The sequence below is a fragment of the Stigmatopora argus genome, chromosome 22 (genome assembly GCF_051989625.1).
Source record: "Stigmatopora argus isolate UIUO_Sarg chromosome 22, RoL_Sarg_1.0, whole genome shotgun sequence".
Taxonomy (NCBI): Eukaryota; Metazoa; Chordata; class Actinopteri; order Syngnathiformes; family Syngnathidae; genus Stigmatopora; species Stigmatopora argus.
In genome coordinates this window covers 12,025,907-12,050,796 of record NC_135408.1, presented here as the reverse complement: position 1 = coordinate 12,050,796, position 24,890 = coordinate 12,025,907, and the positions used below count along the sequence as shown (strand labels likewise).

General features: G+C 47.2%; 4 protein-coding genes and 1 long non-coding RNA gene across 7 annotated transcripts; 2 read left to right on the top strand and 3 right to left on the bottom strand.

Moving 5' to 3' along the window:
• Window positions 1-85: 85 nt before the first annotated feature.
• On the bottom strand, window positions 86-11,944 carry LOC144067948 (short transient receptor potential channel 4-like). 2 transcript variants are annotated; one of them, XM_077592050.1, is made up of 15 exons: window positions 10,313-11,943; window positions 8,573-8,791; window positions 8,278-8,496; window positions 5,842-5,982; window positions 5,297-5,473; window positions 4,827-5,027; window positions 3,114-3,450; window positions 2,890-3,029; window positions 2,629-2,829; window positions 2,427-2,548; window positions 2,143-2,338; window positions 1,869-2,063; window positions 1,755-1,796; window positions 1,393-1,482; window positions 89-1,324 (listed from the first exon to the last, which is right to left on the bottom strand). In XM_077592050.1, exons 2-15 carry the CDS (start codon window positions 8,729-8,731, stop codon window positions 815-817), a joined length of 2,730 nt encoding a protein of 909 aa, XP_077448176.1. In that variant the 5' UTR covers window positions 8,732-8,791; window positions 10,313-11,943; the 3' UTR covers window positions 89-814. The 2 variants fall into 2 exon arrangements, with proteins under 2 accessions (XP_077448175.1, XP_077448176.1); XM_077592049.1 differs by having other exon boundaries at window positions 86-1,324; window positions 2,629-3,029; window positions 10,313-11,944.
• Window positions 11,945-11,983: 39 nt separating this feature from the next.
• On the bottom strand, window positions 11,984-17,223 carry LOC144067950 (uncharacterized). The gene is made up of 4 exons (XR_013298068.1): window positions 16,932-17,223; window positions 13,796-13,837; window positions 12,320-12,446; window positions 11,984-12,146 (listed from the first exon to the last, which is right to left on the bottom strand). It is a non-coding gene; the product is annotated as an uncharacterized LOC144067950 (long non-coding RNA).
• foxred1 (FAD-dependent oxidoreductase domain containing 1) lies at window positions 16,779-20,495 on the top strand. 2 transcript variants are annotated; one of them, XM_077592051.1, is made up of 11 exons: window positions 16,779-17,070; window positions 17,414-17,634; window positions 17,715-17,825; window positions 17,903-18,021; window positions 18,093-18,187; window positions 18,420-18,521; window positions 18,579-18,655; window positions 18,763-18,923; window positions 19,000-19,129; window positions 19,409-19,513; window positions 19,637-20,495. In XM_077592051.1, the coding sequence occupies exons 1-11, from the start codon at window positions 16,914-16,916 to the stop codon at window positions 19,889-19,891; spliced, it is 1,533 nt and encodes a 510-aa protein (XP_077448177.1). In that variant the 5' UTR covers window positions 16,779-16,913; the 3' UTR covers window positions 19,892-20,495. The 2 variants fall into 2 exon arrangements, with proteins under 2 accessions (XP_077448177.1, XP_077448178.1); XM_077592052.1 differs by lacking the exons at window positions 16,779-17,070; window positions 17,414-17,634 and having other exon boundaries at window positions 17,716-17,829.
• A 232-nt stretch (window positions 20,496-20,727) lies between these two features.
• On the top strand, window positions 20,728-22,521 carry arl10 (ADP-ribosylation factor-like 10). The gene is made up of 4 exons (XM_077592530.1): window positions 20,728-20,981; window positions 21,272-21,449; window positions 21,591-21,766; window positions 22,077-22,521. Exons 1-4 carry the CDS (start codon window positions 20,838-20,840, stop codon window positions 22,248-22,250), a joined length of 672 nt encoding a protein of 223 aa, XP_077448656.1. The 5' UTR covers window positions 20,728-20,837; the 3' UTR covers window positions 22,251-22,521.
• A 72-nt stretch (window positions 22,522-22,593) lies between these two features.
• Window positions 22,594-24,392, bottom strand: nop16 (NOP16 nucleolar protein homolog (yeast)). The gene is made up of 5 exons (XM_077592492.1): window positions 24,167-24,392; window positions 23,838-23,946; window positions 23,423-23,477; window positions 23,221-23,327; window positions 22,594-22,954 (listed from the first exon to the last, which is right to left on the bottom strand). Exons 1-5 carry the CDS (start codon window positions 24,271-24,273, stop codon window positions 22,820-22,822), a joined length of 513 nt encoding a protein of 170 aa, XP_077448618.1. The 5' UTR covers window positions 24,274-24,392; the 3' UTR covers window positions 22,594-22,819.
• Window positions 24,393-24,890: the final 498 nt, after the last annotated feature.

Here is a 24,890-nt window from a genome sequence, read left to right as displayed (position 1 = left end):
AAACACCAAAAAGCAGATCAGCATTTTTCTATGTTTAAAAAATGAATAACTAAATCACCCCCCCCCAAAAAAACCTTAAAATAATGTAAAAGCTGTATATTTTAGTCCAAAATATAAAAACTGACTTTCATAAACATTTTTGTTTCCTCAACTATTTTATTTATTGAATGACTTTTCACTAGCTCAAAACACTGAACAAGCGAGGAGTCCCAATGAACATATGACAAATGGTTCCATAATTCATCATTTGCCCTCGCTTCATGCTTGGGAAACGACGCCCCTTGCGGTCAGCATTGAAAGCGCGGCCTTGGATGCATTCGTTGCATAGAAAGCACGACAAGGAGAACGGGAAAAAAAGCTATAAAGTGCACAAAACCTCCAAAGTAAGGCATAAAGTCTTCAGGCGGGCGCACGTCGGGATTCTATTGCTGCGCGCAAACTAACACGCACACATTCACACTTGAGCGCCTCCCTGAGTCTCAGAGTAGAACTTCAACTTCACTCTCGTTTGCCTTGCTTAAAAAAAGGGGGCGGAAGTGGACTCCATGTGTTGACCGGCCCGTTAGAAGGCAGATCAGCTGGAACCTACCAAGATGAACATTTCTTCATGATGCAAGAAGGAACCAAAGTGAGCTGCCACTTGGTGACATTTTTGGAAGCAAGGTGCTCTTTTTCCATATAACAAAAGGGGTGGAGCTTGTGATCAGTAAGGAGACGGCCCAACAACAACAACCACCACCCGTTTTTTTGGACTTTGCAAACTTTTTGGTGGCAAGGTCCTCGCCACTCCGTTTGCCACCGCCGAGGTCAAAGTTCAGGCCGTGCTCTCGTCTTCCGTCTCCGCCAGGCGGCCCACGTCCGGACCCTGTTCTTCCTCCTCCGCCTCCTCCGACAGAGAGTACATTTTTCGGGAAAGGTCGGCGGGTCCCGCCCCGTCGGCGCCTCCCCCCCGCCGCCGGGAGCCACCCGGTTGGTGCCGTTTGTGGAAGACGGCAAAGTTGCCGCGGTCGTCGAATAAGCTCGGGGCGTCGCCGGGAGACGGGGCGGCGCCATTGGGGAGCCCGTTATAGGCGGCGGGGGCGCGGGAGGCCGACGCCACCCGTCGGAGGAGGGAGGCGGCCGCCTTGAAACGGTGGCTTCTGACCGGCGCGCGGCACGGCGTCTCCAGAGAGCCGTCGGGGCGAGGGGGGACGGGCTCCGACGGGGGGACGGGCTCCGGAGGGGCCACGGGGCCGCCGTCTCGTCCCCCCTGCGGGACCACCCGCCCCATCTTCATCATGCCCATCACCTCGTAACGGAAGCTGGAGATGTCCTGTTTCAGCTCCTGTCGGACAAGGCCGGGGGGTCAGAGTTTGGAAACCAAGACCACCGGAGAAGGCCGGACTCCCAGACCTTGAAGTTATCTTCCGTCAGGCCTTCCTCCGTCTTGGCGTCTCGAATCATGGCGGCCACGTAGCGCTTCACCAGGTTCCTCAGCACCTCCTGCGCACAGCACACGCATCCGGCAAAGAGGCTGTCGGCACTTTTTCCAATCGGCGCCGCTCGTCTCCGTGGAAACGTCACGGCCCGTTAGCCGGGAGAGAAATGGCGAGCGGCGGCGGAGGAAGAAAAGAGGAAAAAAAACCTAGGCCCCCTACCCCCCCACAGAGGCGCGCAAATAGAACTACACACCCCACTGATTGTGGATGTGACTCATCACTTCCAGCAGCAGATGGAAGAGCGCAAATATGGAGCCACATGAGGGTGGGGCCTACCTGGTACTGATGGTTTATTCTCAGGTTCTCCGCAGCCCGCCTCTGCAGGGGAGACAAAGACGCATCGTCTTTATGCTACTATTTGGAAGTCCGGCAGCAAAAATCCATCCCTACCCCCAGCGTGCCGATGGTGTTTTGCCGGGCGGCGCCGTTCCCCCGGCACGCCCGCGTCTTGAACCAGCAGACCAGGTACCAGAAGGACTTGGGACTGGGGACGATGTTGAAGGGCGGCGGTAGGGTGGCCCCCTCCTCAAAGTAGCTCATCCAAAGTTTGGTCCTGGCGAACTTCCACTCGATGTCCGCGTGGTCCTGCATCGGGGCAAGGTGGTTCACGGGATTAATTCGAGCCGGCGGCTGCGTCCTTTCAGACCTTCCGCCGCGTTCTGACCGCGATGTGCTGATAGGAATTGTTCATCATGGCAATGAGCATGTTGAGCAGCACCACCAGGGAGATGATGTTGTAGGTGCCGAACATGGTGGCGCCCACGAATTCGGTGAACTGGTGGTCGGCGTCCACGTTGGTCACGTACAGGCTGATCAGGCCGAAGATGGACCAGAATAGAGACTGCAGGGTCTCGAAGAGCCTGGAGGAGACGTTTGAACGCAGAGGATGGGCACAGGCGGAGACCGTTACCAAATTTGTCATCCCGAGCTTCCAGAGTCCAAACTCACGTGGAGAAGGCGTTGTTCTGCTCCACGCATCGGATGCCCTTACACTTGCCCCTCTCGTCCGCGGCTTTGGTTTCGTAGTAGAAGTAGAGTTGGTTCAAGCCGTTGGCAAAGGCCAGAAGGACCTGCGGCGGGGGCAGATCGGGCCACTCCAGGCGTCTCCTTGGTCTCGTTGCTCCGCGAGGGTGACGGCGAGTGGCTTTACCAGGCAGTAGATGAAGAGAAACTTGAGAATGTCCAGCAGCATCCGGCCCAGGGAGATCTGCAGGGGTCCCAGGTGGGAGTTGGCCGTGAAGAGCGAGATGAGACGCAGGGAGCTGAAAATGTTGGCGATGGCGAAAACCGCCTCGGCGACCAGCGTCGGGTGCCACATCTCCCACTGGTTCCTGGGTTTGCTGCCGCTGTACTGCCGGAAGAAGACCGCCTCCGAGTCAGCCAAAGACCGGAACGGCGGAAAGCGGGTTACCTTGGTGTAAGCGACGACTTTGAGGGAGATGGTGGCCAGGTACAGGGAGTTCATCACAAAGTCCATCAGGTTCCACCAGTCGTGGACGTAGTCCTGGAAACCGCCGTCCCACATTTGTTTGATCTCGGCCCAGATGAAGCCTGCAAAGGCAAAACATGGTTGGTCTCAGACAAAAGGGTTTACAATGCGGCCCTCCCCGGTTGGACCGGGCCGTTCTCACCCACCCAGCACCCAGGGCAGGATCATCCACTCCACGGTGGTGGGCGCCGGGCCCTGACGGTCTTGCTCGGTGGTGACGATGTGCTGCGAGGCCAGCAGCAGCAAGAACAGGAAGGTCAGGTAGGACGCCGTGTGGCAGATGAACTTGATGAAGGGCTTGCGGATGAACAGCCCGTAGCGACTCTTTGGCGCCGTCAGGTAGCAGACGGCGAACGCCGGGTACAGCAGCCCGATGAAGACGCAGGTCAGGAACTTGCCGGCCCAGTGGCGCCGCCTCCAACCCGGGAACTCGTCGTACCAGCGCGACGCCAGAAGCTGCTGGCAGTTGGGCTGCGCCACAAACTGAAAAACAATGACCAATGTCAACAGAGAGACACATTGGATTTTCTATTCATCGCCCTCTACAGGACGGGAGTGGAACCGCGTTTCGCGGCACGTTGATGTTTAACTCGGAAAGGCCGCTTTGGATTCTACCGAGATGAAAGAGCAGACACGCGCGGCCAAAAGAACACTGCGAGATCGGAGCCGCCGCGCGTCGACCCGCACGGTCGGGCGCCGACTCTGCAGCCTGGTTCCCATGGCAACAAGGGCTCCTAATTCATCGGCGTGTGCGCCAGTGCACGACTCAAGTGACTCACATTTGGAGACATACAAAATGTCAAAAGGAACACAAAAGTCGAGCAGAAAAGTGAAACGCAAAGCCGACGCGTGTCAGAAGCGCCGCCGAGAAGGGCCGACAAACGCCCACGGAGAGCCGGAGGAGACCTTGGACTCCGTCGTCGTGATGGGATGGCGTTACGTAGGGAGGTTGCGAGAGTTCACTTTGTGCAACACTCCGTTCGTCATGTAACATTCTGAAGTCCGAGGCTATTTTGAGGGTTCAAGAGGTGAAAACAGAGCGAGCTTGGCGATCCGGCCTGTTGAAGCACACATTCCCAAGTTCCTTTAGCTTTCCATCCTATTAATATACCCTTAAGAGTACTCGAAAATAAATGGAACGAGGTCCCCCCCCCCCCCGAGCGATGCTGCCGAAATAGGCTGCGGTAAAAAATTAGCAGTACAACGGGAAAAGAAAAAGAGGAGCAAAACACGCTCGCCGGCTGTGACGGAAAGCGGTGAAGCGTCAGATCACAAAGATAAAATCAGCATTAAAACCGCCGATTACCTCCTGGCGACACCCCCACCCCCCACGTGCCCCCGACTCGATGAGAGGATTTCTTTCATTTGCTCTTGGAGTGCAAATGTGAGCGGCATACGATGTCCAGGATGGAATGTTGCCGTCCGTCTTTTAAGGAACACCACGTGACGTCTCACTTGGGACCGAGTCCTTTCCAGATGTTCAACTTCAACATCCGTTGTTGACTCGGTGTCGAAAAAGCGCAATCAAACATTGAGGCTAAAGAAGAGACCAACAGAAATGGTTTTACCGTGCAGCACTCAGACACTTCCCCGGGCTACAAATGATCAATTTGTCGTGCTTGTCCGACATTTGAGTGTTTCCAGAAGGTCAAAAACGATCCTGGTGAGTCACGATGCCATTGCTATTATAGTCGGCTTCGAGTGTTGCGTAAACTGCAGAGCGCCAGAGCTAGGAGAGCTCGAGAAGCGGCGAGCAGCCCGACCCAGAAAGCTCGTTTTTGTCGCTTACGTCGTCGAGGCGCAAAGCTGGATGCCGGTCGGTTAGGTGGTTGACGGTTCTGAATAACAAGCGGTCTCACCTCTTTTTGGTGGTACTTGATGGCCAACTTGAGTCTGGCCAGGTCTCCGTTGCCCTCTTCCTCCAGTAGGTTGAAATCATCTCTGTAGTTGAGGATCATCTCGAGTTCTCGAGAGCTTCTGGTCTGGTCCAGAAGGTCTTTGGCAAACTCTTTACACTGCTGAGACAACTCCTCGTACTCGGACTTGAACTCGTTTTCTACCTGGAACCAAAGAACCCGCGTTAAAAGCTGGGACCAGATTGGTAGCCAATACCATCTTGCTGTCTAGAACCTAGTCTGAAGAGCTTCTTGTACATGCTACCCCATTTTATGGCCATTTTGGTCATTTCCAGATGACCTTGAATGAAAATTTGGTCTTAGCCAATCAAGTTTGTCAAGCCGCTTGGAATTCAGGGTTAGCCTTTGTATAATCACGTGGCACCATGATTGTATTTTTGATTTCATTTTTTGGAAGAAAGTGAGGATGGTACCTTGCTAAGTTCTTGCAGCTCCCAGCTGAGCCGGAAGGCGGTGAGGAAGGGGTCCTCGCTGGAGAGGGCGATGAGCGAAGGACTTGAGAGTGCCTTGTAAATGTTGAGACGTGAGCGCGAGTGTCTCAGGCTGTCTACGTCCGAGCTGGACACGCATTCCACGCAGTTGCAGCGGACCTGCACGGAAATATGCAAGAGAAGAATTGCGCATTGTCATTGAACCGACGGACTCTGACAGACTGACCGGTTGTTGGCGGAGGTAGCACTTAAATTATTGGTTTATTATCTTCATTTCCAGGATAAAATCTGAAATGATTCAGGCTTGATTTGACTTTTGGGAGACTTTACAATTTACAAGCTCCTGGATTCTCGCTAACGTGATTAGGAATATGGCGATCATTCTTATTCATAGCTCCAACTTTGCCAGTCAGCGGCTTTTTTTTGATCCGATTGAAAGCAAAATGCGTCGGCCGCTAAATGGAGATGAGGTATTGGAGGAAGGAGAGTCAAGACGCCGACTCGGGTCCGGGGGGGCGGGGCCTCACCTCGTGCGGCTGCGGCACGGACACGCCTCTCTGCACCAGGAGCTTGATGATCTCGTAGTTGTTGGTGTGCGCCGCCAGGATGACGGGCGTGATGTCCGGCGTGAAGTCCGAGAACTGCTTGTCCAGCAGGATGGGAGGAACCTGGAAATGGCCATCAGCGATTCACATAGTATATCACTCTTTCATCATCTGGCAAAAACATTCTCTCCAAAACTTTGGTGGCATTTTGCTGCATTTCGAACAATAGACAGAACTTCATTTCCAAAGCACTTTTCATGATGAATAACGCATGAACGTTAGCGACAAAACGCTGGCTCGGCTAGCACAGAAAGTGCACGTCAACAAAGGTTTCGAATTGAGACCCCATTTGAATGAGTCGCTGGACTTAATGAGCCAAATCCTCTTTTGTAGCTTTGTCAATGCAAGCGTATTTGTTGGCATCGGAGCTCGTTAGATAGCTTTCCAATTCATTCCAACGGAGCGTCTTTTCCTTGCCGCAATTTTTATTTTTGACTTGACGTAAATTTGGAGTATCTCGGCCAGGGTTGGGCAAAGCTTTCCTGGAGGGCCGCTGTGGGTGCAATTTTTTGTTCCAAGCGATCCAGCACAGACACATGAAGCGACGGGGGTTGGGCTTAAACGAGAAGCACCAGACTGCCATCCACTGATTGCACTTGTGACATTCCAGAGTTGTGGAAAGGTGTCCACTTTATGGGTTGAAATTTAAAAAAAAAACGCACCCACTCACCGCGGCCCTTTGTGCAATATAGTTTTCCCAGCCCTGATCTCAACTACCCTCAATCCAACCTAATTTGATGGAATCCCTACTCAAACATTGAAGTACAGCACCAAAAAAGTCCAAATGTTACGTCTACTTTGTCCATTTGACGTGGATAAAATCTGGAGCCACTTTATCCTCAAATGTGTCATGATGTTGCCACTTGCAATGCATTATCGAGTTGTTGACGGGCAAAAGTTTTGGGTGGGTGTCTTTTTTCACTTCAGGGCCTCTTCTCACCTCAGCGGCACGGTCAATAAAATTCCCGAGACAGTCACGCTAGCCTTGCCGCAGAAGCACTTAATACGGCGAAAAGGCTTTTTTTCTTCCCTTCCAGACGGAGCACGAAGAGGGAGTAGATAGCTTAATGTATGCGGGAGATAAGCGCGTCGATTCGCATGGCGAGACGGACGGACGGACGGACGGACGACCGCTTGCTGAGCTTCCGCGGAAAGATGAAAGATGAAATGACTCGGCGAGTACTCGGCGTATCGGTCGGTCCGCTGCCACTGCAGCAATTAACCCCCGGAGCGACAGCGATTTAACCCTTTAAATCAAAAGCTACTCTCACAAAGCTAACATTTTCAAATCCCTCTTGATTTTTTTGACTTTTTTAAAACATTTTTTACTTTCATCAGATGAAAAATACACACGTCTTTCAATTATAAAGAAATGCTCAAACCACAAGCATGATGTTGTTGAAACTACTACTATTTTTCTGCTTTTTTGGGGACGCAATTTGGTGGCGCAATATTCTTCTGGCCCGAAATTGATGACAGCTGGCGGCACTTTTTGCTGTGCAGGTACGCGAGCTGCAAAAGTGCACTGCTATTACACTCCAAATGAAAAAAAAAAAACTATTTGTTTGTCATCAACTTGTTTTGCGACTGCAGATTTGGTGGAGAGCTCAAAACCAATCTGGTCCAAACTGGTGGGAATCGCTCGTTAAAAGCGGTTTTATTTATTTATTTAAAGTTGGCGCCAGGTCTACAGATGTTCATGGTTTTTTTTTAATTTGGTAAACTTGAGTTTCTTCCTAATTGACTTGGTTTTAAAGTCATTTTAACGAGGGTCCCTTTTCTTGAGGTTTCCTTTCATGATTTCTGTTGACTTTTTTGTTGATTTTTGACTTGAAGGATTTATTTTTAATGTATTCTTTTCAAAATTTAATTTTAGGTCGATTTTTTTTACTCATTTCAATTGAAGTTTTTGTGATTTGGTTGTTTTGGTCATGGATGCAAACTTTTGCTGGGGCAAAAATACCCCAGATTTTGAATACTAACGCTCACTCTTAACGAGGAAGCACAAAAAAAAGAGCAGAAATTCCTTGTCGTTAAGCAAAGAGAACGGCCGCGACGGGGGATATTGCCTTCCATTAACGAGGCGCAGCCATCTTTTTTAACAGGGCCCCTTATGGAGGAAAGGTTCGAGCCAGCAGATCAGACGGCGAATGCTGCGTCTCCTAAAAGCACGTCATTCACTCTTTTGATCCTTTTCATCGTCGCCTTTTTTATCATTTAATTTCACGGCGTGACGCTTGAAAGAGAATGCTCCAAGCCAAAAACCTTTCCGCCGAAGCCGGGGGATTTTGAGCTTCTGCAATTTGGGGATTTGAACCGGAAGGAAGTCCGGACGGGATCCGAACCTTCGGCACTGACCTGTACGCCGCCGCTGGGCTTCCTGTGGTTGAGCAAGAGCTCCACGGCGCCCACCACCTCCTTGCGAATGGCGTGCAGCAGGGCGTCGCCCACGTAGACGGCGAAACTCAACAGCAGCTCGATGATCTCCAGGTTCTCGTTCTCGATGGCGATGAGCAAGGCCGTGCGGCCCAACGGGTCGATGCAGTTGATGTTGATCTTGAAGTAGATCTCCGCTTCCTGCCGGCAAAAATAAGCGTGAAGCGAGACTCGGCAAAAAGAAGCGGCGAGCCAGTCGGAGGGAGTCCGGCCTCACCTGCAAGGCCTGCTTGACGCTGGCGTAGTCGCCCTTCTCCACGGCGCCCAGGTAGGCTTTCTCCAGCGCCGACAGCTCCGACTCGGACCGCACGATCCTCAGTGGGATGCGGTCGCGGTAGGTGGAGCTGTCCGAGCGCCGGTAGTACAACTGGGACATGGCCCCGTGACGAGCCCGCGACCACCCCGGCTAGCGCCCGCCGCCGGCGACCGACGGATGCTGCGGAGACAATGGATTGGACGGGCTTTCCATTAAAGAGGTAGCGAGAGTTCAAAGTTCCCGGAACGTTGGGTTGTGGGTCTCCTATTGGTTCCTGGATCTTAGCATATCGAAAAAGGCAAAATAACCACGAACAAGCACATTTCCATCGAAAATTTGGGGAACTTCTCCATTTGCCACTCAAACTGATTTCACCGCTTTTTGATACGTTGATTTTAATTGACTGCACGTCATTAAGTAAACAAAGTGCAAAGATTTTTGCAACTAAATGTAAACATCAGATCGTAGCTTCTAAAGTTACAAAAACCTTTATCTGTTTTCATTGGTCAATGAAAGTGGAGTGAAAGAACTTCCAAAGAAATCCAGCGTTCCCGAATGTATACAATCGCAGTGCTAAGTTAATTGCAATTAGCAGCACGGGTAACGACATTAGCTTTAGCTGGCGGCTCCTGGATTGACAGGCGGGCCCCGATGCTGTCCAGACGTAAAACCCATTAAGCTTGCTAATTGATTGACAGCGCCAGCGGTTGCCCGGCGACTGCGGCTAAAAAAAAAGAAAAACGTGCTTCCAGCACTCGTCTTTTCTTTTTCTTCTTTTGTTGTTGTTGTTGCCCTCCCTGATGACAAATTTCCCTAACAAGGAAATGTCGGGGACGTCAGCAATAAAGTCAAATAATGAACATCGTTGAGAAAACAAGTCAGAGGGGAAAGCGGACAAAAACAAGTCTTTAAAAAGTTAATGTTGCATCTCCAAAGCAAAATCTTTAAAAAAAAGCAATATATGAGAATTGGAGTACCTATTCTTTATCTATTATTTCCCTCTGTTTCAAATTCAATGGCAATTATAATTATAATTTAAAAACAAACTACTTTGAACTTTTGAGTTCCGAAAACCAAGCAACAATAACTCCACTGATAAATGTCCAATCTATTTAAACTAGGATGATTTGGCAATAAATGATCACGTTTCACTGCCAATGACGGCAAAGGACGTCCAATCCGTTTGAACTCGAAGGGACAGCATTAGTTAATCCATTTGGGTTTGGATGTCTGTCGCTGTCACAGTCAACAAAGCGGCTCACTCCTCTTAAACCTTTGCTTGTGATTGCTACATTTCGAATCCAGATCCGATCTGGACTCGCACCACCATGACCAATGTCAATGCCAGTGTGAACGCGTGACTGCAGTCTCTGCATTATTTCATCCTGCAGCCACCAAGTGTCGCCTTTGGTGACTTGGGCAAATAATAATGACACTTTACTGTGTGCTCATGCAATAACACACTCACACACTCGCGCGCACACACACAACACACACACACAACACACACACACTGACGTTGCTGCAGTGCTAGAAAAAAAAAAGCAACATACAATTATCCACTCATTCCGATTTGTCAAAGTTGTACGCTCCCTACTGTTGCTGTGCATGTTTTTTTATGGCACGTGTCATCCTAAGAGTAAATTAAAGGCAAACACGAGAAGAAGCATGAGGAAGAAAAAAAAAGAAATTAGCACCCACCTTGTTGATGTTGCACATGGGAACTTGGTTCGGCAAGACGGCGACTCTGGATTTCTGGTTCTCCTGGTCAATTGTATCCGCAAGAGGACGTGCACCTCCGTCTCCTCTTCCTCATTAGCATCCTCATCATCGTGCCCCCGACACTTGCGACTCGCAGGACCGCCAGCGCCGCCGGACCGCCGTGCTCGATCACGACTCGCTCGCTCACTCGCTGGCGACTTTGGAAAGGGAGTAAGGGAGAGACGCAGAGATGGAGAGAGAGAGAGAGAGGGAGGAGAGAGAGAGAGAGAGATGCAGCACCCCCTTAAAACCCACAAAGTGCGCCTGTCATTCATTCAGCCACTTGTTGGAAAGAAGGAAGAAAATGATGCCAAAAAAAAAAGAAAAACTGGAGATTCAATAACTCTCTACGGACAGCCACATATGTCCAATCTTCCAAGTTATTTGTCGTTGGGCTTTTATTTTGGTGGCGCCCGCCCGCCCGCCGTGTTTATAGTCTGCGCTCCAGACCCCGGCAAGCGTGACAGTGTTTGTGTAGGAGGAACATCTATTCTTGACGAACGGCCGGCGCCAGATCAAAAGCCGCTGTTTAGCCCACATTTTTTGCCGTGTTTTGACAGCCTTTGCTTGGATATCGTTACGGGATGATAAAAGGCGGACGTTTTTGGAAAAGCCAATATTTTCCACCCTATGTTGAAAAAAAATAAGATGTAGCGTCTTTTCTCGCATATAAGCCGAATTTGTAACATTTACTATTTGTTGGTTATTTTCTGTTTTGCAGTAGGAAAACAACCATTACTGGATGAATTCATTCCTTATGATATTGACCCTAATATTGTGCTTCTGATTCATACAGCACGTATCTCAGAAATACCTCATGTGATGAAGTAACACATTCCTATTAAAACCACCAATAGGTGAAAATTGTGAAACTCAAGGGCGGCTTATACGTGAGAAATTTTAAAATTCAATGATAGCAAGGCAATTTAATACGCTTATATGGCAGTAAATACGGTAAACGCCACCCTATTTGTTCTTAAAACTATTCTTTTTCATGACATGAAGCTTTTTTGTGTGCAGGTGAGGCCTTTGTGGTGGCTGGAGTATTTTCAAAAGTCTTGCTATGTTCTCTCCAAGAAATCCATTTTAAAGCGGGAACGTGAACAACATGAGCATTTGTGACGGCAAATGTGTTCAAATCAATAGCCAATTGCGGTTAAGCCTGCGTATCAATAAGACAGGCGGCTTTTTTGGGAGGCCTTTTGCCCCCAGGGAACTATTTGCAAGCGTGTAAATACGCCACCCGTTTGCGTGCGAGCGTGTGTTTGTGGCTACTAGCGGAAGAAAAAAAGAAAAAAAAGCTACGATTGCTTCTAAAAATAGTCCCAAAGCTAATTCTTCTCCCGTAAAAGGCCATTGATCGCAGCCGACGTTTAAACAAGAACTCCAGCGGTAGGCGTTTCATCGGAACCAACGTTGGAGCCGTTTCATGACGGAATGACGGAGGCGGCTCCAAACTTCCTGCCTCATTTCCAATGAAAGCTCATGTTGGGAATTGGAGCTCTACAAAAAAGTCCAATTTTACCCCAGTAATGAATTTTGGAAGAATTGATGAAAGTAAAGGACCTCCATCTGGGATGTCAACGTCTCTTACTCTGGATCTTCCCTCTGTTTTTTTTGTCATCCGAGTCCCGCATTCACGGAGCCGCGGGTCAAAGCCGCTGGCTAGTGAAAGGTTCCTTGATCACCATGGCAACATGTTGTCCCTCCTGGCTTTGGAGATCCATTTAGCCTCCTCAGCGCCAATCCATTAAGTTCCAGTAGGATGCAGCTCCTGAAGAGGGAGGGAACATGCTCAATTGAGAACACTCGCCTTTCATGATCCTGACGTGGAAGTGCTGGTGACAAGTGTGTTTCATTGTGTGTGAGCGCGTGTGTGTGTGTGTGTGTTACTTTGAGGATAAATAAAGCAAAAGGTCGCAAGCCATAAAGGCTAACAAGAGTTACCTGTTTAGTCCCTCAGTTCTTGCCTCCACGACATCTCTTTGGCTTGTGGCGTGGCGACATCGGATCGGCGCGACAGGATCACCACCTGGGCCGGCGTCAAAATCCAATGGACGTCCACACGGAGCCGCTGAAATGGGATCGTTCAGCGAGTTCCAATCCATGTGTCAAATGCAATCAAACAATGCAAAATAGCGCCCGTTTCCAGGTGTTCCCTTAGGCGAGCATTTGCACGAGCCACGTGCCTTTTTGTTATCTGGCTGATCCGATGGTCCATTCAACCGGGATTTTGAATAAACGTAAGCGAGGTGAAACGGGCCTTTTTCTCCTCCCACTTCTCTTTTTTTTCCACTGCCAGAGGCAAAAACAGCAAGCCAATAGACTCCGATGAGACTTTTAATTTCCTTCTGCTCAGGGCCGATTAAAACAGTGGCTTTGTCAAAGCCACATCACACCATCTGTACCTTTTTACTCTGTGATGATCCACGGGTGTGTTGTTCCATCCCAAAGCAGACACCACTTCTGAATTTTGGGAAAGCGTGATATCACCACAAATTTGGACAAAAGTGCGAATCCGCGCCGACAGCGGCGTGATCTGCTTTATCTACAGACGACATACAGTATGAAGCTGCAGGAAAATGCAATTTGGGGGTATTTGGGCTGGGAGCTCTCTCTCCAAAAAACCCATTGTTTTGCTGGCTGTTTTTGTTAAACGGTTTATTTAACCCCTGTTCTAGAAGGTTCATTTGGCTGTCACTACACTCAGACAGGTGCGACGCGGGAGGCCCCGCCCACAGCCACACCTGTACTTTGCAACTCAAGGTCAAACTAATGCAACAGCAGAACGTCACGTAGGCCATCCCGGCGCACGTACGAGGTGGCCACGCCTGTTTGCGTGGCCTCTCCGGGCTCCTTTTGAGGAACAAACGGAGAGAAAAGCAATGAATAAAAAATGACAGGCGAGCGTGCGCGGGGTGACAATGATGGCGTGGTGACTCAAGGCTAAAAAAACAACAACAAACAAACAATGGAATGCTTCATCTGTGACCAATCCTTTGTTTACCAGGCGGAGCATCGGAGCTTGAGCTTTAACGTTACGCTATGCGAGTCGCCGGCGGCAAACAAATGAGCAAACGCTCGCCGCGTGCTTCCAAGCGAGGAAATTTGTTGCACAAATGGAAAAGTAGTATGAAAATTCCAATGTTGATTGGCTTCCTCCCAATCGACATGGCGGCCAATGAGTGCCCTGCTAGCGTCAAAACAAAAGAAAAAAAAGTGTTAATTAGCTTTTCTCTCTATCTTCCGACTGGAACGAAGGCGCAACCAACGAGCAACTATTTCTCTTCTCTGCCCATTTGCGGAGTGAGTGTCTCATAATGCGCTTAACCCTTCCCAGATGGCGGATGTCACGAAACCCGAGCTCTGCCCGACGTGCGTGTGCGATCTGGGTAGAAATGGGGGAATTGGATTTCCTCTTACCGCCATGATGCCTTCACGTTGCAGTAACGAGCAGGAAAGTTCCTAAAAATTGAGAGGAAAAAAAGGATTAAGTGTTCAGGGTGAACTCCAAAAAAAAACAGCAGGGCAACCAATTAGATTCGATCTTTATTTTATCTCGTATTCGGGAAATTTCCTTGGTTGCGGTACAAGGTTAAGGTATTACATTTGCTAGATTCTCAATTGAAATGTACAACTATCATTTGAATCAGATTTTTGTTCTATTTTTGGGGTGATGTGTTCAACTTGATGTCTTGTTTTTCTAATTGCTGTTTTGTGCTCTGCATTTTCATAAGAAAAAAAATATTGAATATGTCTCTTAGTATTACTTGATTGCAAATGTTTAATAGTTTTAATTGTATGCCGGGAAGGTTATATTCATTAACATTTTTTTAACTTCATATCATTTGGATTTTTACTAAGTAATTTCACATTCATAATTTGGATTTTTATTAAGTCATTTCACATTTATACGCAAGTTCCATTTTTTTCAAGACAGACACAGAAGACATTGTAGACCTAGCTAAAAAAAACTGGAGTCACACACAGGAAGTCCACAAGGTGACCTTGACTTACAAGCTCAAGTCACTTTCTAGAATGTTTGCCATGTTTCAGACGGTTCTTTAACAAACAGTGACATGTGGAAAGATAGGCGTCCATTTTTAGTTTGGGGCGCTTAAGCGAAGCGTCAAATGGGATTTTTTTTTCCGTGTGCAAATGCGCCCTGTTCTATTATGAAGGAGAAAAAAAAGTCTTGTTATTAAAGTGTCACGTCGTCCCTCATCGCCTCGTCAAGTTGACCTTTCCGGGCCATCCTTTTTATTTAACGTTGAGCCAACCCAGCTAAGAGTTTCTCGCTTCTTTTTTTTTTCTTTTCATCCTGTCGGAGAGAGACTTTTCTTTTCAGAGCGTAGTGACATTTTGCGGCGAGGTTCTCTTGTATCCATCAACAGGCTGTGAGAGGAAAAAAATCGTATTCTAAGGTTGAAGAAAATAAGCTATGAACGTACACGTGTCTACAACATTCTTGTCAGATTTCAGACGAGTATATCCTGAATTCTGGACTTTTCAAAACATCTCATTTAGAATCTAAATGCCAATGGCACTCCTCTTTTCAAAAATCTGCTTCTCAGTCAGATGTGATGATCTCAAATCAATAAATCTTCATTTACGCTCGTCGTGTTAAATGTTGCATGAGCCGTTCCATGCGTGTCGGATAATATGAAATAGCAAATCGCGCAAAGCAAATGGCTTTAATAAAATACTTTTTTTTCCCTTTTCCGTTGAATAACAGCGTGGCTGTTTGTCTCGCTTCCTTTGGGACAAAAGTGGACCAATGAGACGCCCCCACGGGTCACTTAATAATTTGGCGTCAAGTTCATCGGCTTAAATGGGAAGCAAAAGAAAATAGCATTGTCATTTTAAGTTGTATTTGATAAACATATCCATGAAAACGCATGTCAATCTCCCCTCAACGCATTTTTTTTTTTACTGTAGTCGTTCACGTGCGGTTTGGTTGCCCTGTTTTGGACGTTGTGCTCATCCAATAGAGGTTGTTTGCGGGCCTCATCTGCTCGGCCGCGGGCGGAAAGGCGGCCGATGCACGCGTGTCGGTGCGTGCGGACCTAAATAAGCACGCGTCCATCAATCAAAATGAAGGAGCGCTTCCACCAGCGTTGGTCTTGACCTTTGCGTGAATGACGAGTCAGGCGCTCGTTTCTCATTGAGGCTCCAAGATGGATGCGGGCTTACGAGGTCAATGGCTGCTGTCATGCATGCGCTTATTTAAACAATCTATCCAACGCCAGCTGCCACACGCCCACTTTTCCACACCCGCCGGATGAGAGGAAGGTGAAGTGTACTTTCTAGCGAGGCTTCTTCTCCTCAGCGATAAGATCAGCCAGGGATTAGCAAGCGTTTGATTTTTAAATCCAACCTTGAAGTTTGCTCTTCAAGAGAGTCATAAGCTCCCTAGTTTAGCGTTGATTTAAAAAAATCGGAAAAGTGCAATGTGCATCTTTCAGGAAGTGGAGATATGTGGCAGAAACAGAAGGGGAGACAAGGGCGGTTTTTTTTACTGCCACTGACGGTTATAGATGTCCAATTCATTGGTCAAAATGGTCACGTTTTTTTAAATTTTTTCTTGGGTTAGGTTTGATTTTAATACAAACTTTGAATGCTGATTGTTAAAAGATTTGAGAAAATATTGACATTAAATATTTGTATTCTAAGGACCTTTTTTCATTTAAAATGATTACAATATTACTGTATATTTCAATTGTATTTCATTCCTAAAATAAATATATCAGCTCAATAAAAATGATTAATACAAAACAGAAAAAAACATTTTTGAATAATGAGATGAAATAGTAATGGATTTTGAATGCATGATTTGGCTTATGATGAACTACAGTTAGTTAAACACATCTGCCTATTAAATTTCTTATCGGCTTTGAGTCACTCAATAGTGCCCCTAGCGTTAAGTATCAGGATATCTTTTGTCAACACAATGCAAGATAGAATTACAATACTGTAGACATGCAAAAGCAATGTAAGACTATTAAAACGAACACTTGCTTAAATCAAGTATAAAAGACTTTGTTTTAGTAGTAGTTTGCATATTTTGAAGGGAAAACAGAGTTTCGACACCACATTTGATTGATTTGACTTTCTTTAGTAATGTTGTCGTAGGGATTGACACGTGTCTCTATTGGCCAACAGTGGTCACATGACGAGAACTTGGTCATGTTGCTAGGTGAAGCTTGCGGAAATACCAAGCACACTTCGTAGCGAGTTTTCAAAGTAATTTAACATTTAAAATGTGTAGAGTTTTCTGAAATAAATTGATCACTACGACTCCTTTTTTGTCAGTTTTGTAACTTATGTAGGTGTATTTTTCCCAAAGAGTTAAACAGTTTCTCCAAACAATGATGAAGAGAATGCAAAAGGATGCTTTATTTTTTCACTTTTGCCGTACGTGCGATAGCGTTTGAGTCAATTCTCTAGACTTGACTTGGACCCTGTTAAATTCCGTTTCCATATTTTTAGCACAAGAAACAATGTTTTGAGCACATGAACAGCATCTATACTAAGCAAAACCATGACAACGTGTTTTTACCTGCGTGCAAACGTCCAGAAACTTGGACTTCTGCTCCCCTCCAGACGGATCGAGACGAAGCTCCGGCGGTCGTATGAATACCAACTATCACGCCGAGGTCTGACCACGGGAACCACGTTGCGGGGTGACTTCTTTAAAGGTAGGGGGAGCAAAATACAATGGACCGTGCGTCAAAATATGAAAAGGAATGGGTGAAACTACTAGTAGTCGTTTTTAGTTATTGCTGGGATGGCCAACTCCGGTCCTCGAGACCCGCTGTTTGCCATATCTCCCTCCTCTACCACACCTGAACCAAATCATCGGGATCGGTATCAAGCTTCTGGATAGCTTGCTGATTGGTTGATCATTTAATTCGGGTGTGGTAGAGGAGGGAGATGTGGAAAACAGACCGGAGACCGGCTCTCGAGGACCGGAGTTGGCCACTCCTGATTTATTGGAACATGAAGCAAAAGTTTTGTTGAAATGACCACCCCACCCCCCAGATCTGGAGGCCACTCTGGCCGCCACGAGGAAGAAGCTGAAGGACGTTCTCCCGGGCGGCTCCTGGAGCCCGCTGAAGATCAACCCCCTGCTCCCCCCCGAGCAGTCCGACGTTGTGATAGTGGGAGGCGGAGTGGTAGGCTGGTCCATCGCCTACTGGCTCAAGAAGAAGGAGAGGATCCGAGGCGGGGTCAAAGTTGTGGTGGTGGAGAAGGACACAATGGTAAGTCAAAACAAAGACACCAGAAGTCGTAACTAAAGATTGACGGGGGAAATATTGCACCGGTTGTTCCTTGTTGTCAGTACTCGCAGTCTTCGACGGTGTTGTCGGCCGGGGGGATCCGCCAGCAGTTCTCCTTGCCGGAGAACATCAAGCTGTCTTTGGCGTCCGCCCACTTCTTGAGAGACATCAACGTAGGTGCGCGGCACGCTGGCCAAGACGGTTGACGGGCGCGCGCGCGTTCTAAGTGGAGATGAACCTGGTCCCTCAGGAGCACTTGGCCGTTCTCGACCAAGATGCCGTGGACCTCCAGTTCAACCAGGCGGGCTACTTGTTCCTGGCTAGCGACAAGGGGGCCCACATCATGGAGGACAACTACTTTGCTCAGAGGTCTGTCGCTGAAAGATGAGCCGGAGGCGGAGTCGAGCAAGCAAACGTTCCAAAATTGTTGTGCTTTGAAGGAGCGCCGGAGCTCAAGTGGCGCTTCTGTCGCCCACGCAACTCCAAGAGAAATTTCCCTGGCTCAATACCCAAGATGTGGCGCTGGCTTCATACGGTGAGCGACAGTCCATAAAACTTTGCCATTTCTATCACTCTGGTAGTATTTCCCTATTTTTACAACACATACAATTGTATTTCCATTGGCAAATGCTCATTCCATTTTTGTTCATGAAATTTAAAGGGTTTTATTTTGGAACATTTCTTCCAATCTCATCCTGTTCCAGGAACCTGAACAGTCATCAAAATGATAGGAATAAATGTTTGTTTGTTTTCTTACGAAAACGCAGGTCTGGAGAACGAGGGCTGGTTCGACCCGTGGGCTTTGCTCAACGCTTTCCGAAGAAAAGCTCTTTCCATGGGCGTCATTCAATGTCAAGGAGAAGTCACTGGTGGGTACAATCCACGTTTCCAACTCACCAGTTTATTAAGATTCGTCTCTTTGTCAGGTTTCAATTATTCATCTCTCGAAGCAACGGAGGAGGACGGCCGAAAAATGGAGTTGAGGAGGGTTGAATCTGTTAAAGTGAGCATAAAAATAGAAAAGAAAATTAACCGACAGCATAGTGTTTTGCTGTCAACTGTACTGTGAGTGGAGGAACTTTCTTTAGACTCCACTTCCTTGCTTGTCAGGTGCAGATGATAAACAGTTTAGAGTACCAACCCGTAGAGTGCGCCATGGTAGTCAACGCCGCCGGGGCCTTCTCGGCGAAACTGGCCAGCATGCTGGGAATGGGCTTCGGATCCAAGGAAACCATGGCAGAGGTTCCGCTTCCTGTTGAACCCAGGAAAAGGTAAAAAAAAAAAAACTAGGAGGGCTATTCGTTGAGTCTTTTGCTCGTTGCACGGACTGCAGTGATTCTGTTTCAGGTTCATCTATGTGTTCCACTGTCCCGAGGGTCCCGGTCTGGACACGCCCTTCCTCATCGACCACTCGGGCGTTTACTTCAGGAGAGAGGGGCTCGGAGGGAACTACATCGCTGGGAGATCGCCAGACGAGGTTGGGGGGAATAAAAAAGGGACTTCAACTGGGATGGGGAACCATATTGAAGAGGTTTTGGAGATTCTGGGTTCAAAAGGGACATTGGTTGAACTTGGCAATCCTAGAAAATTTGGGGGGAAAAAAAAGACATCACATAACACCAGTTTGGTCAAATGAGCGGAAAATAGGCATAAAAAAAGCTTCGAGCGACTGACACCAAATGGTTATCCAATGAATGCGTGAAAAATTCCCAAGCACCCGTGCAACAATCCTTGGTGTGGTTTTGTTTTGCGTCAGGGGGAGGAACCCGATGTCACCGATCTGGAGGTGGACCACCAATTTTTCCAAGAAAAACTTTGGCCTCACCTGGCACATCGTGTTCCCGCTTTTGAAAAGCTCAAGGTAACTTTTGGCGCCATGGGGAAGGCACGCCCCCAAAATGGCGTCCGTTCGTCCTTTTTTTTGTTTTGGAGGGACCGCTGGACTCTCAAGAGCTCCCTCCACGCGCCCCGTGTTTGCGTGCAGGTGACGAGCGCGTGGGCGGGCTACTACGACTACAACACGCTGGACCAGAACGGCATCGTGGGCGTGCACCCGGTGGTCAGCAACATGTACTTCGCCACGGGCTTCAGCGGGCACGGCCTGCAGCAGTCGCCCGCCGTGGGCCGCGGCGTGGCCGAACTCGTCCTGGAAGGCGGCTTCAAAACGCTGGACCTCAGCCGCCTCGGCTTTCGGCGTATCGTCGACGGGGAGCCCTTGTTGGAGAGGAACATAGTTTAGAATGTGGCAAGTTGCCCGTTTGGATTAGGAATCGCGACCAAAGCCAATCGGCGGGACTGCAAAGACAAAAACAACAACAACGATTACAATCGGTTTGCTTGTCGGAGCCATCCGACCGCTTACAATGGATTATAGGACATTTTATGGAAGTTAACTGGAACTGCAGGGTTATTCGCTGGATAATAACTTTAGCATTATTCCCCTTAGGACAGTGAAACTCGGACTTCGGTCTGCTTGTCGGAGCCATCCGACCGCTTACAATGGATTATAGGACATTTTATGGAAGTTAACTAGAAATGCAGGGTTATTTGCTGGATAATAGCATTATAGCCCTTAGGACAGTGAAACTCGGACGTGTTTAGACAAAATGGAGCAAAGGTCTTTAATACAAGCAACCCAGCCAGATAGTCTTTAGCACCCCGCCACCCTTGTTAGAAGATCTAAAGATAATAATATAGATGTAGTTGTTGTGTTAGGATTCTATGGTGGAAATTCCCCAGAGTGAAATGAAGAAGGCATTTGTTCATCACATGATGTGGAATTACATGAATGTTACAATGATTAATCATTAAATGTGTGGAGAATAAATGCAGTCGACCGTGAATGCTTCTCGTGTCAAAAGTATATTGTTTTTGGATCTATTGATCGCAACTCAAAAAAAAAAAATCCATAAAAGAGATTTTGAAGTGAACTAAACCAACTGACGCGTAAGATATATACATACGTACTACTAGCTAGCAGTGGAAGATTTACGTGAAGCACTTGAACGCACCGCCGTCACGCTGCGCCGATTTGGGAAAGTCAAAAACAAAACGAGCGAGCGAGAGGGGGCGTTCACTTGTCGGGAGGGGAGGCGGAAAGTGGAGACGCAGCGGCAGACGGCACTCGACGTCGGTCAAGAAGCGACTCCCTCCCCCCACAGAGGCACGCACGAAGGCAGGCACGCATGGTGCTTCTGAGACACATCTCCGTGGCCCTGAGCGCCGCCGCGGTCGCCCTGGGCTCGGCGATCTTCATCGCCCTCAACTTGTTCTACCCGCGCCGCCGGCGAAAATGGACACCGGACGCGCACTACTCCGCCATCAAGGAAGTAGGGCGCAATTTCTTGTTTTTTTTTTTCCCTGTTTGTTTGCTTGTTTGGCTCCATCGTCTTGTTCAATGATTCAATCACCCGTAGACTGTCGGGTGCTAGCAATCGCAGACTGATTTGAGCAACAATAAACACACTGTTTTTTTTTAAATTATTATTGTTTAATTGATGTCAGTAGAAATAAGAAATGTTGATAAACGTGAGAAGCCTGCGAGAAATATGAATTGGACAATTCTGTAAAATGGGAGAAAGCCAGAGGAATTTGACGGTGACTAAACGTGTCCTTTCAGGACACAGACGACCCCGGGAAGCGTCAGGTGCTGGTGCTGGGTTTGGATGGAGCCGGGAAAAGCAGCGTGCTTCAGGGCCTGACGCCCGGGGGGGCCAAGAAGGGCTTGTGCCGCCCCACCCGAGGCTTTAATTTCATGAGTTTTACCGTGCCCGCTTACCAGCTGGACTTCCTAGAAAGTAAGTAGCAAAGACCACCTTGCCGAGGAACGACGTTGACGCAATTGGAGGAAATGACATGAGCGGTGTTTTGATATGCCCTCAAGAATGTTCTCTCATTTGAAAAGAAGACCTTGATTTTTTTTTGCGTGTGTTCTACAGTAGGCGGCAGTGAGGAACTACGTCTCTACTGGGTGGAGTATCTGATGAAGACTCACGTGCTGGTGTACGTGGTGGACTCTTCCGACCGAGACCGTCTCCCGGTGGCAAAGTTGGAGCTCCACCGTCTCCTAGGGGCACGACCCCAGCTCCCTGTGGTGGTCCTGGCGAACAAACAGGTTATTAAAAATAAAAAAATCATATATTTACTCTCGAAATTTTAATCGTATCGCGAGCGAATTATCAGATCGAAATTTTCATCGTACCACGAGCATGTTGTAATACAAGGTACCACTGTACTTATTACATCACCACACCATGGTAACGTATGGTACGTGTGCAAAAGAGCTCATAAAAATGAATCCGTTATGGTGGTGGTGAACAAACACAGCATTTACTGCAACATTTGTTGGGCTTTATGTAAGCGTCTCATTGCGTACAAGTGACGACTTTGGGATTTGCGTAAAATTGTCTTTGCTATTTGCGCAGGATAAAGCAGAGGCCGTGAGCGTATCGGAGCTTTACCGGGCGCTGTCGCTGGCCTCGGTGGCGGAGGACAGGAAGCTGTTCCTCCTGGCCGCCCAGCTGCCTTCAGATGGTACCCTGAGGAATTCCTGCCAGGGCTTGGACCGCTTCCAGGACTTCCTGCTCCAGCTTGTCTGATTAGAGGTAGAAGGAGAGGGGGGAAAAACGCTCCAGAAGCAGAAAGAGTTTGAAAGAAGGAACCGAAGAAAACAATGGAAATTTCTAGGTACGAGCGGCTCAAATTAGAGTGCAATATGCACCAAGATGTCCGACTTTGCCATTTTAAGTCAAACTATACACAGTTGTTTTATTGTTTATCTGCCGTGGTCTTAGAAACACTGTATTTTGCTAGTTTTTGTGCATATGTGCTATTTTTAAGTGTGGGGAGATAAAAATGCATTACCTTAAACTTTGTTGTGTTGTTATTTATCATCTATAGTTTACATTTTCCTCATGGTGGAAAAAAAAAGAGGCAACGGTCTATGAGGAACACTTTTTATTCTAAAACAATTACAAGAACTAAAATTCTTAGCCATATTGAACATTTTGCAGCCTGTGAGTTCATGTATTTTATTTCTCTTTTTTTTCTTTAACAAGACTTGTCCTTTGGTCGACACAAACGAAATTCATCGTAGGAAAGAGTGTCATTGCTACTGACACCTTTTTTTTTCTCCAACCCGACGAAAGCGTTTGATTCAAAAGCTCCGCTACGAAGTGGGGCCGGCGAGCGACGCGACAAATTCTTCGTATTGCTTCGTGTGCAAGTTCTTGTACTTCATGATTTTTCCTCGAATCTGCTTGGGCGTGTCCTGGTAGTAGTTTTTCTCGTCGCGGGCCATCGCCTGTGGGATGAAATAATCAAAGCGATTTAAAAAGGGAGAAAAAAAGAAGTCTTTTTTTCCACATTTTAAAATATGCGCACAAAGCTTGCTACACTGTTTTTCACCAGTAGACGTCGGCAAAGTAACATCTACTATTTGTTGGTTATTTTCTATTTTGCAGTAGTAAGAAAACAACCATTACTGGATGAATCAATTCGAGCAGTATATTCAACAACATTTTCATCCGAAAGAATATAAATATCCACATTTATTGCTAGGCTTGTCACCTTGTAGTCTTCTTTGTGTTCTCGGATCATGTGTTGGACGTACTGGATCAAGTCAGAGGAAAGTGACGCCGTGTTTTTCCTTGGCAAGTTGGCCTCCTCTTGCAGCTCTGCCCACACAATGTCGACCATATTGTAGGATATAATATATATACGTATACATATTGCCCGCGCCAAACTGCGTGCGGCATGCCGTAAAACTTACGATTGATGACGTAGGGTTTTATCACGATAGGCCCAGTAGTTTTTGATCCCACGAGCTGTAAGAGAGACATTTTCCAGTGTGAAACAGCACCTCGAAAAGATGATAAATATCAGATTTGGATACTAAGATAACCCTAACCTTCTAAGACCCATACTCTTGCAAGGCATGCATTTTTATTTTCTCTTTGATATTTATACTAATTGGGACCTGATGAGTTTTAAAAAAATAAGAATTATCTTTTTACACGATGTAGTTTCTGAGAGAAAGGATGTCCACATCATAAGTGGACGCCATGCCCTTGTAGTCCAAAATTTAACACTGTTGTCTTGTGACAACCTAAAAATGTGCTGTCCACACATGTGGACGCCAGGTCCTAGGAGGTTAAAGAAAAAGGAATTCAAGAAACCTAACTTACGCTTTCTTTCTTGGTGGACAAACTGAGGTTGGGGTCGGACGCCAAGCCCATATCTCGCAAGTTCCTGGCTATGGACTTCCTTGGATTCCACGCGTCTCGGATTTGTTTACTGGACAAACAATGTCACAAAATATATGAGCTGCAACATTTACCCTCATAATCTCGTTACTCTAATGAAACAGTACATACAGGACAGAAAACATGTCACCAGTTAGAAGAGAATACGCATAAGTATAGTTACTACGTACCGTTTATTGAGAAAAGAAGTGTAAAAAAGTATTAGCTGGCTTGAGCTAGCTAGCAGGCTAAGGAGCGCCCGTCACACTTACTTTTCTATCCTCGGGTTCACCTTCTTCATCATCCTTTTCTTCTGTTTCTTGCGGTCTTTGTTGTAGTTAAACTTCATCTTCCTTCTCGTCTTTTTGGCTTTCGGCATGATTAATGTATATAGGTTTAAACCACAGTATAAGAGAATTCCGATTGCAAAAGTGGTTAGCAGAAAATAACACGCATGGAAAAGCTAGACAGGATGTTGCGTCACGATGTTGATTCCCGTCACGTGACCAACAATATTTACTACGTATTTGCTTCTTCCCAATTCAGAAAACAAACCCATGCATTTTATGTGCAAAAAGATTGAATCCGTTCCATTGTATTTTTCTCATCTCGTTTGAACAACAGCATCAAGAATGTAAATTATAGACTCGTAATTTATGCTTTTGACTTAGTGAATGAGTTGACGACAATAGTAATTGCTTTGTTCCACGAGGGGACAGCAGTGAGCAACTTCAGGAAAAGGTTAATAACAGCCGTTTTGACTCAAAATAGCAGACAAAAACACTTGACTGAACTCAGCGAAATCGATTCAGACCTTCTTTTGGACCGAAAAAAGGACTATGTTTTATATTTAATGCACGTTCGTTCGTTTTAGTCTCCAATTGCTGTAGGGGCCTTTAACTGGAGGGCTGGCAGTGATGGATAATATTTTAATGCCATTGACGGCGATGGTTGTTCAATCCATTTGAACTGGGAGGGCTTGCAGTGAAATCCAAT